Source organism: Polypterus senegalus, chromosome 7 (assembly GCF_016835505.1).
Source record: "Polypterus senegalus isolate Bchr_013 chromosome 7, ASM1683550v1, whole genome shotgun sequence".
Classification (NCBI taxonomy): domain Eukaryota; kingdom Metazoa; phylum Chordata; class Cladistia; order Polypteriformes; family Polypteridae; genus Polypterus; species Polypterus senegalus.
This window is the reverse complement of record NC_053160.1, coordinates 173,180,441-173,195,856: the sequence shown is the minus strand read 5'-3', so window position 1 is coordinate 173,195,856 and position 15,416 is coordinate 173,180,441. Positions and strand designations below refer to the sequence as shown.

The 15,416-nt window shown below is 38.7% G+C and overlaps 1 protein-coding gene across 2 annotated transcripts in view; it reads right to left on the bottom strand.

Moving 5' to 3' along the window:
• The window catches only part of spock3 (SPARC (osteonectin), cwcv and kazal like domains proteoglycan 3), a 411,929-nt gene that overhangs the window by 94,602 nt on the left and 301,911 nt on the right, over positions 1-15,416 (bottom strand). For both annotated transcript variants that reach the window (XM_039759614.1, XM_039759615.1), the window contains one exon: positions 15-123. In XM_039759614.1, coding sequence (XP_039615548.1) covers positions 15-123 — 109 coding nt within the window. The remainder of the gene's footprint in view (positions 1-14; positions 124-15,416) is intronic.

Sequence of the window (15,416 nt, the reverse complement as noted above, 5' to 3'; positions counted from 1 at the left end):
ACATTGTCACTTACTTCTCTTTTCTTCTTTAAGCTTGGGTTTATAAGAATGACATGGACACCTCCCATTACACTTCACTGATATCTTTTTTCCCGAAATGCATGACTGATATTCCAGTTTACACTAAAACAAGAAAAAACAAATTATACATGAAATCCAGTTGTGATAAATACATCATCCACTCACCCATCCACCAATAGATAAATCAAGTAATTACAATGTGTTACATAAGTAAGTCCGACTTGTTATGGTACAAGTAAAATTAACTTTATCTCCAGCATGATCAAAAATACAAGCACTTTCTGGCTTTTTTATTATATGAAATCATCTAAAATACTAAACCAATAACATATGAGTATATGACACACAACATAAAGACCTAAATATCCATCAATGTTATCCATTTTTGACCCTGCTTCATTCACTTCACTTCTCATTTTCCATGCAGCTTGCCACTTCCTCTCTTCTTCACTCACCAGCAGCCCTAATTCTCTGTGTGATTGGTCAGTGGTGTTCTTCAGCTTGCTGTGTTCATTTGCATGAACTGCATGCCTAATTTCCCTGTGCGATCACCACTAAGGCAATAAAACTACACACTGCTTAAGAATACCCACTTACTTCCAGAATTATTACAGGCAAATATTGACAAAGGAAAATTCAGGTCAGCTAACTTTGTTTCTATAATATTACCAAGTTTCAATCAAAACAGTCAAAGTGATTTTTGAAATTTTGGGGTATTTAGTTTGTCTTTTATGGAAGTGGTTAATCCTAAATATTAGTATATCAAAATGTTCTTTTTTAGTGGATGCGTAATACCCTAGATTTACCATACTGCCAAATTTCAGCTTTTTAAAACTAAACAGGAAATAGAATTTTTGTTGATGAGTGACTGAGTCAGTCTGTCAACTTTGCATTATATATTGATATAGTTAAGTTTTATGTTATATTGACCTTGTACCTCTTTTAATACAATGCCATCCATTTTCTAACCCGCTGAATCCGAATACAGGGTCACGGGGGTCTGCTGGAGCCAATCCCAGCCAACACAGGGCACAAGGCAGGAACCAATCCTGGGCAGGGTGCCAACCCACTGCAGGACACACACAAACACACCCACGGGCCAATTTAGAATCGCCAATCCACCTAACCTGCATGTCTGTGGATTGTGGGAGGAAACCCACGCAGACACGGGGAGAACATGCAAACTCCACGCAGGGGGGACCCGGGAAGTGAACCCGGGTCACCTAACTGCGAGGCAGCAGCGCTACCACTGCGCCACCGTGCCGCCCTTTAATACAATGCAAATAACATTAACCTAGGTCAATCAGAAATTACCTTTTTGGGCTATAAATTGTATTTGCAGCACGCTTAACATATTTAGTTTGCATTTTATTTTCCATGCAAAATCAGCCTTCTCTTTAATTGTTTTATTTGTATAGACCAAGTAGCAAATCATATGTGGATTTGTGTTCCAGACAATCCATAGGAATGAAAAATTAAAAAGGAGATCCCCTTAATCTCTTTCAAGGCTTCACATGTTTTAGTTACTTTTTCCAAGGTGACTTACAACATCTGAGATGTGATTGGTTACATTTCTTTTGTATTTCCAGTTGGAGCACAGGCAAGTGAAGCGACTTTCTCATGGTAACATGGGGTCAGCAGTGGGATTTAAACCCACAACTTCAGGGTTTGAAGTTCAGTTTTTTAACCACCATGCCACACTGCCTGCCTTTTCGTCCAAAATCTATTATGATTTAATTGGAGCACAGCCATATAAATTAGAGCAACTAATCATATTATTCATAAGCAGTTTTAAAATAATAGTAAAGGGTTTTATTACCATAAGTAACTGTCCATATATTTTACCATATACATCACTGAGCACACAATGCAAATACATTAAAATTACAAAAAAAAAAAAAAAATGTTAAGAAGCTACTTGGAAAATCTGAGCCCCTTGTGTGACTTTGCTGAGATCTCTGCTGAAACTCAAGAGGAGACACTTGAGGTATTTCATCTCAGAAGAAAAATCTGAGAATCAGGAGACAAAAGAAAATGTCTCCATTTGATTTCTTTGTGATCTAAATGTTGTCTAGAAGAAACCAAAAAGAATGACAAGAATAGAAAGTGATCTCACAAAATATACCATGCTTTCCAAATTAGACTCTCAGTTTAGTAGGAGTATGCTAAAGAAAGGAGCTCTCTTCTAAAAAAGAGTAAATAATTTAAACTAAAAAAATAATGCATAAACTTTTTTGAAGAAAAAAAACAAAATTGCCAGCATCATACACCTTTACTTGTGCTGATCAGAGGTAGGACAGAAAATTAATCAAAGTGAATGTATACATTGGCTTGAGAGTGCCGTTGCATTTCACTGAGCAGTTCTTCAGAAATGTTGAGGCTCTTCAATTTTCTGTAATCAGTGTGCATTTTCACTCAGACAAGTTTGCTCTGAAAAATTACATTTGGAATTACCTGCAGCAGCCGCAATCCTCTGTGCATTAATGTAACTTCAGGTAAGTCCATGCAGGTTCTGGCTGTTCAGAGGTTTCTGAATAAAATGTGCCAAATGAAGTGCTTCAATAAAAGTTTTAACTTCATCTGTTTGGAAGTCTTTCATATTATTATTTACATAATATGGAACCATAAATTAAATGTGAAATATGATGTTCTTTGGCATAAATTTGACATCACGTCTGCAAACAAAATTGACATTAAAGCTGCAAGGGTACATAGTATAGTATTTCTGCACTTAAGTAAAATGGTCAGAGAGTGTGGAGCTGAGGCTGAGAAGCTGGACTTTAATTTCCTGAGTAAGCAATTCAGTCTCCAGCACTGGCTCAAGGCGCCTCTGATATAAGTCTAATAACCTGACAGTCCTCTGACTATAGAAATAAGTAAAGACTGTACCGTTTGGATTTTAACGCTTCAAGCAGACTGTTAGGTTTGGTGAAGGAATAAACTGAAATCTTTATATAAGAACATATGAAGGGACTGGTTTCTTTGCACAGTTGTCAATTATTCTAAATTAGAAAAATATCCGCGCTTTGCAGCGGAGAAGTAGTGTGTTAAAGAAGTTATGAAAAAGAAAACATTTTAAAAATAATGTAACATGATTGTCAATGTAATTGTTTTGTCACTGTTATGAGTGTTGCTGTCATCAAGGATTTGATTATAATTATTTCTTTCAATCAGGTTCGTATTTGGAGGATGTGTTGTGTTCAAGTTACATTCCGTGTTTGTCAACCGTTGTAAAGATAACAGGTTTCATTCATCGAAATGTTCACTACCCAAAGCGGTACTCGTGAATCTAAGATGTTTAACAGGCATTCCCGGTATCAAGTTGTGGGTTTCCCTGCGAATATTTAGCGGCAGCGTGTCTATGAACTTAATTTAAACTTAAGCTTTACACTTTGCTTTCCTATTGATATGTCTACAAAGGCTTGTTCAGATTCAGAGGGTTGATCCTTTCTTACTGCATCAATAAGCAGCTCGCCTTCCTCTTTATCTGAGACATCACACACTGCATGCATGGGTTTACCTTTCCCAGTCCTGCAAACTTTAGCGAAATGGTTCAATTTACCACATTTTTTACACTGTCTTCCTTTAGCTGGACATTGACTTTTTCCACCGTGTGCTTTGTTTCCGCAGTAGCTGCACTTATGAATATGCTTGTATGCGTCACATATTCTTTTTCTGCCTTCTCAATTGTGTAATGCGTTTTTTGTTCAGCGCTCTTTGGAGCTCTTGCTTGTTTTCTGCGTACTGCGTTCACAGTCAGTTCACGTGAGCCGCTCGGAGTACATGCATCGAAGGTTCTCAGCTGTGGCTGTGCTCCTTCACCATCAATTTTCACTCTGTTAGAAAGTGATCAAAAGTCTCGTTTATACCTTGCGTCTTCTCACTAAACTTGTATCTCGCGAAAAGAGACTGGGCAAAAACGGCCTGCATGGCAGATTTCCAAGACGCAAACCACTGTTAAGCAAAAAGAACATTAGGGCTCGTCTCAATTTTGCTAAGAAACATCTCAATGATTGCCAAGACTTTTGGGAAAATACCTTGTGGACTAATGAGACAAAAGTTGAACTTTTTGGAACGCAAATGTCCCGTTACATCTGGCGTAAAAGGAACACAGCATTTCAGAAAAAGAACATCATACCAACAGTAAAATATGGTGGTGGTAGTGTGATGGTCTGGGGTTGTTTTGCTGCTTCAGGACCTGGAAGGCTTGCTGTGATAGATGGAACCATGAATTCTAATGTCTACCAAAAAATCCTGAAGGAGAATGTCCGGCCATCTGTTCGTCAACTCAAGCTGAAGCGATCTTGGGTGCTGCAACAGGACAATGACCCAAAACACACCAGCAAATCCACCTCTGAATGGCTGAAGAAAAACAAAATGAAGACTTTGGGGTGGCCTAGTCGAAGTCCTGACCTGAATCCAATTGAGATGCTATGGCATGACCTTAAAAAGGCAGTTCATGCTAGAAAACCCTCAAATAAAGCTGAATTACAACAATTCTGCAAAGATGAGTGGGCCAAAATTCCTCCAGAGCGCTGTAAAAGACTCATTGCAAGTTATCGCAAACACTTGATTGCAGTTATTGCTGCTAAGGGTGGCCCAACCAGTTATTAGGTTCAGGGGGCAATTACTTTTACTCCTGGGAAGGTTCACCACTGTTCCATGTTTTTGCCATTTGTGGATAATGGCTCTCACTGTGGTTCGCTGGAGTCCCAAAGCTTTAGAAATGGCTTTATAACCTTTACCAGACTGATAGATCTCAATTACTTCTGTTCTTATTTGTTCCTGAATTTCTTTGGATCTTGGCATGATGTCTAGCTTTTGAGATGCTTTTGGTCTACTTCTCTGTGTCAGGCAGCGCCTATTTAAGTGATTTCTTGATTGAAACAGGTGTGGCAGTAATCAGGCCTGGGGGTGGCTACGGAAATTGAACTCAGGTGTGATACACCACAGTTAGGTTATTTTTTAACAAGGGGGCAATTACTTTTTCACACAGGGCCATGTAGGTTTGGATTTTTTTTCTTCCTAAATAATAAAAACCATCATTTAAAAACTGCATTTTGTGTTTACTTGTGTTATATTTGACTAATGGTTAAATGTGTTTGATGATCAGAAACATTTTGTGTGACAAACATGAAAAAGAATAATAAATCAGGAAGGGGGCAAATAGTTTTTCACACCACTGTACATGCATCAAAGGTTTGCTATCTCATGCGATGTCCACGGCTTTATTTAATGTTAGCTCAGACCCGGCACTTTAAAGTTTCTCTCGCACTTTTGCTGAGTTTGTGCCAAACACTATTCTTTCCCTGACCATCTCATCTTCGTTTGCATAAGCACAGTCCTTCACCAGCAATTTTAACTCCATTACAAAGTGATCAAAAGTCTCGTTTATACCTTGCGTCTTCTCACTAAACTTGTATCTCGCGAAAATCGTATTCGTCTTAGGCATGGCAAACGCCTCATAGTGGCAGAGTGTCTATTGGATTGCTGCTGACGGACGGCCTTATATGGGCAGGTACTCAGTTACGTGGGAGGCATGGGTATGGGGGATGCAAGATAGGCAGGCAGCCAACTAGGTGGGAGGCGTGGTGATGGGTAACGCAACTCCGCCTCACACGGTGACCGAGCTGCAGGCTATGGCCGTATATATGTACGTAAGTAGGATTCAGTTATGACCGTTATGCGTAGAATTTCGAAATTAATCCTGCGTAACATTTATAGGTAACCTGTAAGGAATGAGCCTGCCAAATTTCAGCCTTCTACCTACACGGGACGGTGGAGAATTAGTGATGAGTGAGTCAGTCAGTCAGTCAGTGAGGACTTTGCCTTTTATTAGTATAGATATGGTATCTTCTGCTGAATAACAACCTAACTTTAGTTCTTTAGAAAGCTAAGTGAAGGTGGTGAGTATCACCTGACCTCATAAATGCTCCACAGAATGAATGGGCACAGATTCCCAAAGAAACAATCCAAAGTATTGTAGAAAGCCTTCCAAGAAGAGTGGAAGGTGTTATATCTGCAAAGGGTTTGCAACTCCATCTTAAGGTCTGTGCATTTGAATGCAATGTCATTAAAGTCCCTGTTGGTCCAATAGTCTGGCGAGCCAATACTTTTGTCCATATAGTGTATGTTTAGGGTTCATTAGCAGTAGCAAGCCTTACAACCCAGTCAAAGCTATGATTCAAAGGAGACAGGAGGATGATGAATGAAAGGATTGAGTTACAGTATTTATTTGCAGTTGGTGGTTGCCATTTAAGAAAAAAAAAATTCAGAATAAAAATGAACCCAAAGCTTTATACTAGTATTAATAATTTATAATTCATCTTATTGGAATTGCTTGAGGTATTGATTCTACATACTGATAAAGCAGGACGTCTGCTCTGAGATCATTGCATGAATTCAGTGTTCACCGAAAGTAGTGTTATCTGAACAACAGAAACATAGAAGGGTGAGCTTTATAAATTTAGAATGAGCAAGAGGTTTACAAACACATACACCATAAAGACAGTTCTCTAAAATAAAAGAGAAATTTCTTTTGATATTTAAACATCAGTATAAAAATGAACAGAAAGAAATTAAAGCCAATCCACTTACAGGCACCAAGCCATGTGGCAGCCTTTATAGAGGCTCTCTTTGTCTTTTTACGATTTATTTTGAATTATTAATGGTTTGAATGTAATTAATTAATGTTTTTAATTAGCAATGTTAAAATCTGGCCTGTGGCTTGTTACCACACATTTATGCATGATTTTTTAAACTAAACTGAAGATATGCTGCTGTCAACGCAGACCCATGCATTGGCCCTCCTCAATTGCCTCTCAGACAGGCTGCACAATTGAGAAATGTCATACGGTGAGCGTAAAAGATCTGATGGCTGCCTATATCAATAATATCAGAGAATATAAAAGACTCTAAAAAATGTGACGTGGGATTTATTAAACTTTCCTGTACTTACTTGGTGGTAGTACTGCCATCACCATTGCCTAAATTGCTTCGCTATGCCCTGTTGAAAGAGCTGCTCATCTGAGAATAAAAAGCATGAATATCGGTGGCAAGGATAAAAGTTACAAGCTCATCTGGAGATAGAAGAGGTGAAGATCCAGAGTAAGGACTAAAGAAAGGTAGATAGGATTCAGATCTGGGCTGACTTCATATCATGAGAAATGGACAATTGCTTTTATATACAGTATATTCAATTTACAGTTTTCAACCTCAAAATGGCTAAATGTTTAAAAAGTTTTTATTCACATGTCTCTTCCCAGCCACTTCTAGGGTCAAAACGTGTTCCACTGTACAGTTGGGACAGTTGTTGGAACTGATATATCTCATAGTGAGTTACGGCAAGTTCAGGTACTATGATTTTTGGGTACTACAAAGAACCGGCTTACACCTCATATTTCAGACCATATTTTAACAATTAATCAGAATGAGTGAAAAAAGAAGGAGGAGGACAGGAGATTTTAATGAAAAAGGGAGCACAGTATAATTAAAACTAAATTTGTGATAAAAGGCATTGAATTGCCAACTGATTTCGTCCATGTCACTGCCAGAGAAGGTAAGTGACATGATCCTGGCTGACTCAGCAACAGAAATGATTCACTTTGTACCAACATCTTTTTGATGAATCGTTCTGAATGCTGGTGACTTCACAGAAGGAGTCGGGGCCTGTTAGGCCTGTTCATTTCACAGACACTGTTCTATCCAAATATTAATGCCTTTCAGTATAAATCTGTGGCACAATCCGAGCTGCTCTGACCTCATCTTACTGCCACCTACAAACCTGTACTGCCAGTAGCAGCTCACTGTAATCCAAGCCAGATGTGATTGGGTGGAAGTGGTGTTTGTTTTTGACAAATTTATATTATTATTATTGCAGCTTCTGTAAAATTTTAATTTTCTCTTAGGGACAAATAAAGTATAATCTATCTAATCTACAGAGGAATTAAAAGAATACGACCCCTTAAAGCCTGTCCAGTGAATAGAATACTGTTATAAGACACAAAGACTATCATGACGGCACATTCTATTAGCATTCAACAACTGAAGCCAAAGTTAGCTGCTCCTTTACAAAGATATGAATAAGAATAAATGAAAAAACCTTGGCTAGCCTTTCTGCATTTATCATTTGAAATATGTTTTACTATTTTACATTAAAATTCATTACAATTTTGCAGATTATGTAATATTAAATCCTTTTTGGTGTACTCCCCTTCTTCATTTATTATTGCAACTATGCTATTACCTGAATGTCAGTGATAACTTCTATAACCTTTTTACTAAGCCAGTGTGAAAAGAAGCTAAATTGGGATCAAGCGTGCATTTCTTAATTTCCCCAAAATTTGCTGCACTCTTAGAAAGGTTATCGCCTTTTCCATTAAAAAGGGTCTGACTGATTGATCACTTGCTTCGATGCTGGTGGACGGGAGAGGGAAGGATTCTCCTCTTGAGAATTTGACGTCAAAACAAAAGGGGTTTATGGTTACAGGATGGAAGTTTCATAAAAGCCCCAGGTATTGGAATACAGTTATCATTGATTTCAGTTAATAGTCTACCCAGATTGCTGCTTAGAAACTGTTACGGATCACTGCAGCTCAGTTTAACCTGTACTGTATTTGTGAAACTGCTCCATTGTCAATATGCAAAAATCAACGAAAACACCTTATCTCATTACATATAAAAATTCTTAAGGCATACCATTTAATCTTTATCTTTGCAATGATATTCTCCAATGTGTTTCTCTAATTCTTAAGGTCTTTTTCATCATAGAGCACCACCTCTATTAAGTGTAATTTTTCACGTGCTTAAAGCCTTCACTCACTTTTTCATCTGCATCTGATTGCCTTTTTATCAACTGCTCAATGGCAGTTACCAGTATTTATGAGACTTTTTGAAAAAGGTCAGTAGATCTGTACTGAGCATACTGGTATTTTATTGGATTTATTATCAGTAATTTAAAGATGTTAACACTTACTGTATATGCATTAACAGCAGCAGTTTGATTACTCTGATGTTTTCACACTGAATTACTGCAGTACATAAATTATTGGCATGTATACAAAATTAAATAACCACAGCCTTCCAGTTCACTAGAACCATTATTTTCTGAAATTTGACACACTGTGGTTAAAATAAAAACAATGCTTGCGATAAAGGAATACTCCACATGAAAATTATATCTTTTATATGTTAGTGACCCTATGTGTTTTGTAGTAATACATTTTTAATATTGTGTTTTCACTAGATTATATTAGATTAATTAGATATGCTTTATTAATCCTAAAGGGAAATTCAGATGCATAGAGCAGCAGAAACATAAAATACAGATATACAAACCTAAAATACAATATAAGGCAATAGACTCTCACATATTGTTTGTCTGTCCAGGATTTTAAATCACCTGTAGCTTGCAAACCGTTTGAACTATTGACCTGAAATTCAGTACACATATACTACGTGACGTCTACTATCCGCTTTTTTGGTGATGACTGACCTCCAAAGTTATTCCTTTTATTTTTACTTTATTTTATTGTCAACTCTCGGCAGCAGCCAGCAGGGCGGCCATGTGGTACCGCCTTTGCTGTCACTTCCCCTACCTCTTCATATCTTAAATCATTCTTGAGGCAGATTGAAGACTTAAATGCCAGCTTAAGTGAGAAATTAAAGAAAACGTACTAAGTAATTGCTACACAAACACTGACTTAATCAGTTTAACACAAAAAGATGCCAACGAAAGAAGAGAAGAAGCGGGCCGCTAGGGTGGAGAAAAGAAGAGCTGTTCAGGAAGCAGCAAGCGCATCAACATCTGAGCAAATAAATTCTCAATATGAAAACTATGAATGCTCTAGTTAAGTATATTCACTTCACGTTATCGTGCAGTGTGCCATTACTGGTAATCCAATAAATACAGTACTATACTAAAAATAGCTGTGCTGTATTGAAGTCTGTAGATAGATAGATAGATAGATAGATAGATAGATAGATAGATAGATAGATAGATAGATAGATAGATAGATAGATAGATAATATCTTCCTATGGCATCTGGAGTGAAGGAAGAAATATAGAGAGGAAACATTGAAGTGCCAAATGGCAGCAGGCACAAAAGAACCCCAGAGGTGCTTCTTATTACACCATGGAGGAATGAGCCCGTAAAGGGGATCCTCTTGGAGGTGATGGAGATATGTTGCAATTATTCATTAAGCCATCCAAGTTTTGCCACTATCCTCCTTTCTACAACAGCATCCAGAGTGCCCGGAGTCAGTTCTGTGATGGAGCTATTTACTGTATAAATTTTTTTTTCCAGTGTTTTGCATCACCTGAACTCAAGTTTTTCCCCAGGGGACCACAGCGTAGAAGAACAGACTGGCTGCAATGAACTTGGTTAAACATTTTTAGCAGCTTACTGCATACATCAAAAGACCTGAGTCTCCACAAGACATACAATCTGCTCTGGTCGTTCATGTATAGCACCACTGTGTTGTCAGATTAGTCCAGTTTGCTGTTAATATGGACCTCCAAGTACTTGTAGCTCTGCACCGCCTCCACTTCCTCCCCCTGGATGGTGAATGGTCTCAGGGACTCCTTAACATGTCAACCACCAACTCTTTTGTCTTGTTGATGTTGATCAGCAGGTGGTTCTTCCTGTACTATAAGACAAAGTCCTCCTACATTCTCTTGTACTGCTGTACAACCTTTGATGGAGGAACCATCTGTGAATATCTGTAGAGGACAAGCACTGGTATTAAGTCAATTCAGTGTAGAGTTCCCAAGCATATAAGTAAAAAAACCCAAAATACTCAAAATTCTCACTACAGTAAGGAAGACCATCACATCCCAGCTAGAAACAAAAAGGTCAAAGAAGAATCTTTATAAATAAATAGACTATTTTCAACAAAAGCTCTTCTGAACAAAAATAAGCTCCCAGGAACACAAAGGGACAAAAGGCAACGCCTTTAAAAGTAGGCAATCCCAAAATCAAACAAAGTCTTAAACTAAGAAAGGTAAAAAGGCACAACAAAAAGTCACAAAATTCAATAAATTATGATAATGAAAATAATTAGTAAAGAAACTCACCACACCATGAACACATTTAATGAACCACAAGGGACTGTGGATTTTCCTCAGCCTTTTTGGTAGTCCCATATTAGTTATGGGCAGGTGGCCCCACATCTTAGGGGACGATCCACAAAATATGTGGCACCTAGTAAATGCGTTGTGTGGCAGACAGCCAAGGATCTTGCCCCACCGAGATGGCTGGAACCTGGAAGGACCAGGGAAGGGGCAATACCTCCCCCTGGACGTAAGAGGGCAGCCCCCCTGGATTCCATCAGGACCATGGAGCTGGGAAGCCCTGTAGGGGTTTGTGGTTGCCACCAGGGGACGCCTGGATGGTTCCTGAGCCAAAGACAACAGTACTTTTGCCACAGCAGGAAGTGCTGCCAAAACAGGAACCATGTACACCCGGAGTGCTTCTGGGTGCAAGGGCAGCACTTCTGCCACACTAGGTAGTGCTGCCGGAAGACCATCAGAGAGCACCTGGAGCACATCCGGGGCGGGATAAAAGGGGCCACCTCATTCCATTCGAGGAGCCGGAGTCGAGAGGGAGAATTCGGAGTTTGCGAGAGCGGAGTGGAGGCGGCTGAAGAGAAGCACAAAGGACTGAGCCTTGTGCTTTGTGCACGGTATTGTGTGTACTTGATAAATCACAATAAATAGTGCGTGTTTTTGCGACATCTGGAGTCCGTGTCTGTCTGTTGCCGGGTTGATCTTTCACAGTAGACATAAGGAATCTTAAACAATCAACAATAGTAAACATAACCAAAGGATAAAATGAACAAAAAAGACATAAAATCATTTGAAACACCACCAAGAGAGGAAACTTGGCTGAAATATAGCAACTGAGACAGGGCAGTTCTCTGAGGTACCCCAATTTTACACACTCCTATCTCTGACATACTGCCATTAATGCTCACAAACTGCTGTTTCTTGGTCAGATTGCCTGTGATTTAGAAGATACATGTTTTGGAAGTTGAAGAAAATCATAGTATCTGACACAGTGAGGAATTGCAAACCCCATCGAAACAACGACCAAGTGCGGGGTTGGAATCCAATACTCTGAATACTTATGTACTTATGAAGATAGGGGTTTGCAAAAGCTTTTGCCAGCAATATTTAAAGGTCTAAAATGTTCCTTTCATCACTGGGCACTGTGATTGTAGAGATGGTAATAAGCAATGACAGGCACGCTCTAACATTCACAAAGTCAGGACCTACATTTGACCTTAGCATTACACTATCCTGACTTGGGGATTGCTGGAAAATACACACTAAATATGTAATTACTTGCCTTTGGGTTAAGCAGTCATCTCTACATAAGTAATCAGTCATTCAACAGCCTAGCCATTTCCCATAAGAAATATGTTATCATCCTTTAGCATCCTCAATACCTTTAGAAAATGACAGGGCCCCAGAATATTTAGACAGTTAAAGTTTAAAAAAATAACTGGCAATACATCATTAAAGGGCTCTGAAAAAAACTGCAAACTCTTAAGAGGCAAAATGAACCCCAAGGAAATGAGGCAAATTGTTTTCTTGCTATATTTGATTAAACAGTCTTGCAGTGTCCTGCAAAGAGTGATTCAATAAGAAATCTAATTAATTCTCAGAAAGTCCAGAAAAAAAAAAATCATTTCAAATGTGACCTGCCTGGCTTGATTGCTTCAATATCAGATATAACATCTGTTCCATAGCAATTTATTCAGAGAGAAGCAAAGCTTCACAAGCACACAATTAGTGACTGGAAAGAATTTACACTTCTCTCCCCATTATAAATAAATATAAATCAAATGATGCTCATAATTTTTTATGAGTCAGGTTTGTTTTGGTAAACATTGTCAAACAAAACATTTGCATTTAAATGTAGCATCTGGAAGGCAGGCAGACAGAAAACATTTGTGCAAATATCAATATACAAACAGAAAAGGTAAATCTAAGGCAGACGTGAGGAATGCTGACACTTCATCATGGGACTTGGAACAAGGGATTTTTAGAAGAGAATACTCACTTCCATAAATATTGGTGCTGTGTCACATTTATGGTGCCGGAGAGTGGCGACATGTTGTTTGTTGGGTGGACGTGCAAGTAGGAATTTCACTTCATTCTGTACATTTGACAGTACTACTATTGCTACTACTATGCCACTGTATGTTACATTTTATTGTTAACAGTACTTTCAATACATATTAAATATGTACTTCAACCATGTAATAAAACAGAACTGAATAGAAAAGTGCTTTATTAAAACATTCATAAAATAGAATATGTGAGCAGCTTCTTTTGTTATACACTTAACACTAGAATTACCACAGCCTACGAAAAAACTAATTCCAGCCCACCTTAAATCCATTTGCACCTCTCCGTCAGCGTCTTTTGTGTTGTAAATGTGTCGATCAGCACAAGTAGCAAGCAACCTGCTATCCCATCCCCCACAAACACAGAAAGGGCAGAACGTTCTCTCAGCTCAAGTCTGCTTACCTGCGTGTGAGTTGCCAGGAGTTGAATTGGGTAAATAATATATCGTTATTTGGAATGCATGCATTTCATGTGTGACTCGTGTCTACAACAATCTATATAAACACATCATTAAAACAGAAACTTTTTCACATTTTTGTAATAATTGACAAAAGGTAGACAGTAAGTATATAATGTGTGAAGCCTGAAGTCCAAATATCAAATAAACACTTTCACAAAAGGTACAAGTATAACAAAACAAGAATTTAACTGCAGAAAAAGAACTTGCGTTAGAATGTGACATGCCCTTAATATGACCGCTTTGGTAGTGCAGACTGGTAATCAAGATGTTCATGGTTCGATCCCGGACGCTTCTGTTTTGAGTAGTGAGCTGCTTTTATTCTTACTATTATAGAATTAAAAACATACATTTGATTTGAGTCTGTATCAGTCGGTGTAAATTTATGGTGCTTGTACTGTTTATTCAATTTTATTCTCTCAGTCATGTTCACGCTCACCCCAATTTGACACTGCTGTTTTCAGATAAAGATGTGCTGTAGCAGGGGTGAACTCAAATGAGGACGAGGGTTCTACATCGGAGAAATAGAAAAGAAGACCTCCCCGCAAGAAACATCCACTCACATATAAGAACAACACAGCTGCACCAGGTATAAAGGCGAAAGATGGCACCGTTTGGATGCAGCAACAGGTCGGGCATTATCCTGCCAGTCAGTCTGCCCCACACCTGTCCTTCAACGAAACAGCACAGCTTACAGAGCTTGTCAAGGTATCGTGCAAAGTCCTGTATGTGATTATGTTTTGTGATGGTCTAAATATGAAAACCATGTATATATTACTTATATAAAAGCCAGATCAAATGTCATTTACCTCGATTTATTTACTTATCTTCCTACAACGTAAAGTCCCAAGTAGACTGCAGAGCTTCTCACTTGTCAGTCCCAGTAAGAGTGACACATTACGCAGGTATTTTGCTGTTCGAGTAAAGAAGCCCCCTATCGCGTTTCTTGATACACTTTTGACTACTTTTTGTCATTGAAGGAATGCAGTCTCCTAAGAAAAACAAGTCTGATCTGCCTTATCCTATACAGTTCCACAGTGTTACTGGAACAATTCAGCTTGTCATTGATGTGGACCTCCAAGTACTTATAGTAGTGTAAGATGTAATGATCTGTTGCAGGACACCATTGGGCACATACATGGCATCATGCAATGGTGTACAGTCGCTTCTGTTTGGAGTATTGTTTCATAGTGCATCTTTTCTGTATTTTCATAGTTTGTATATACAGTATATTGCAAATGCCATAAAAAAGAGCAGAAGGTTTTTAAAGCATGGATTTGCAGAAGCTGGAGGCCAGGAGCAGTTCCATCAACCAACCCTCCCCTTTTCACCCATACGACAGATGGCAGAGGTCGTCTCAGTTTGGACACCCATGGAATACATGGGAGTTGGAGTCCAGAAGTACATCCCTGCTGGGTCCCTGGGTGCCATTAGAGGGCATGGTTTAGGGAGGACCTCCCTGGTGCTTCCAAGAGGACACACTATGGTGCCGGAAGCATTTCCAGGTCCAGCTTAAAGGTGGCATCAGAGTTGGGAGGTAGCGGGCAACATTCGACAAGAGATGTGGAAGGAGAAAATAAGGAGACACTTGTTTATATTGTGGTTTGGTTGCTTTAGAATGTGTGGTGATTTAATTGTGTAAATAAAACCCTTTATTTGAATCTAGGACTGAGTTGGGTACTATTATGTCTGAGGTTTGGGACTCAGTGGCACCCCTTTGTGGTCACAATATATATACATATGATTGAACATGTACAAAATATGCTGAACAAATTAAAAAAAATAAAGGGCATATGCAAGTTGATG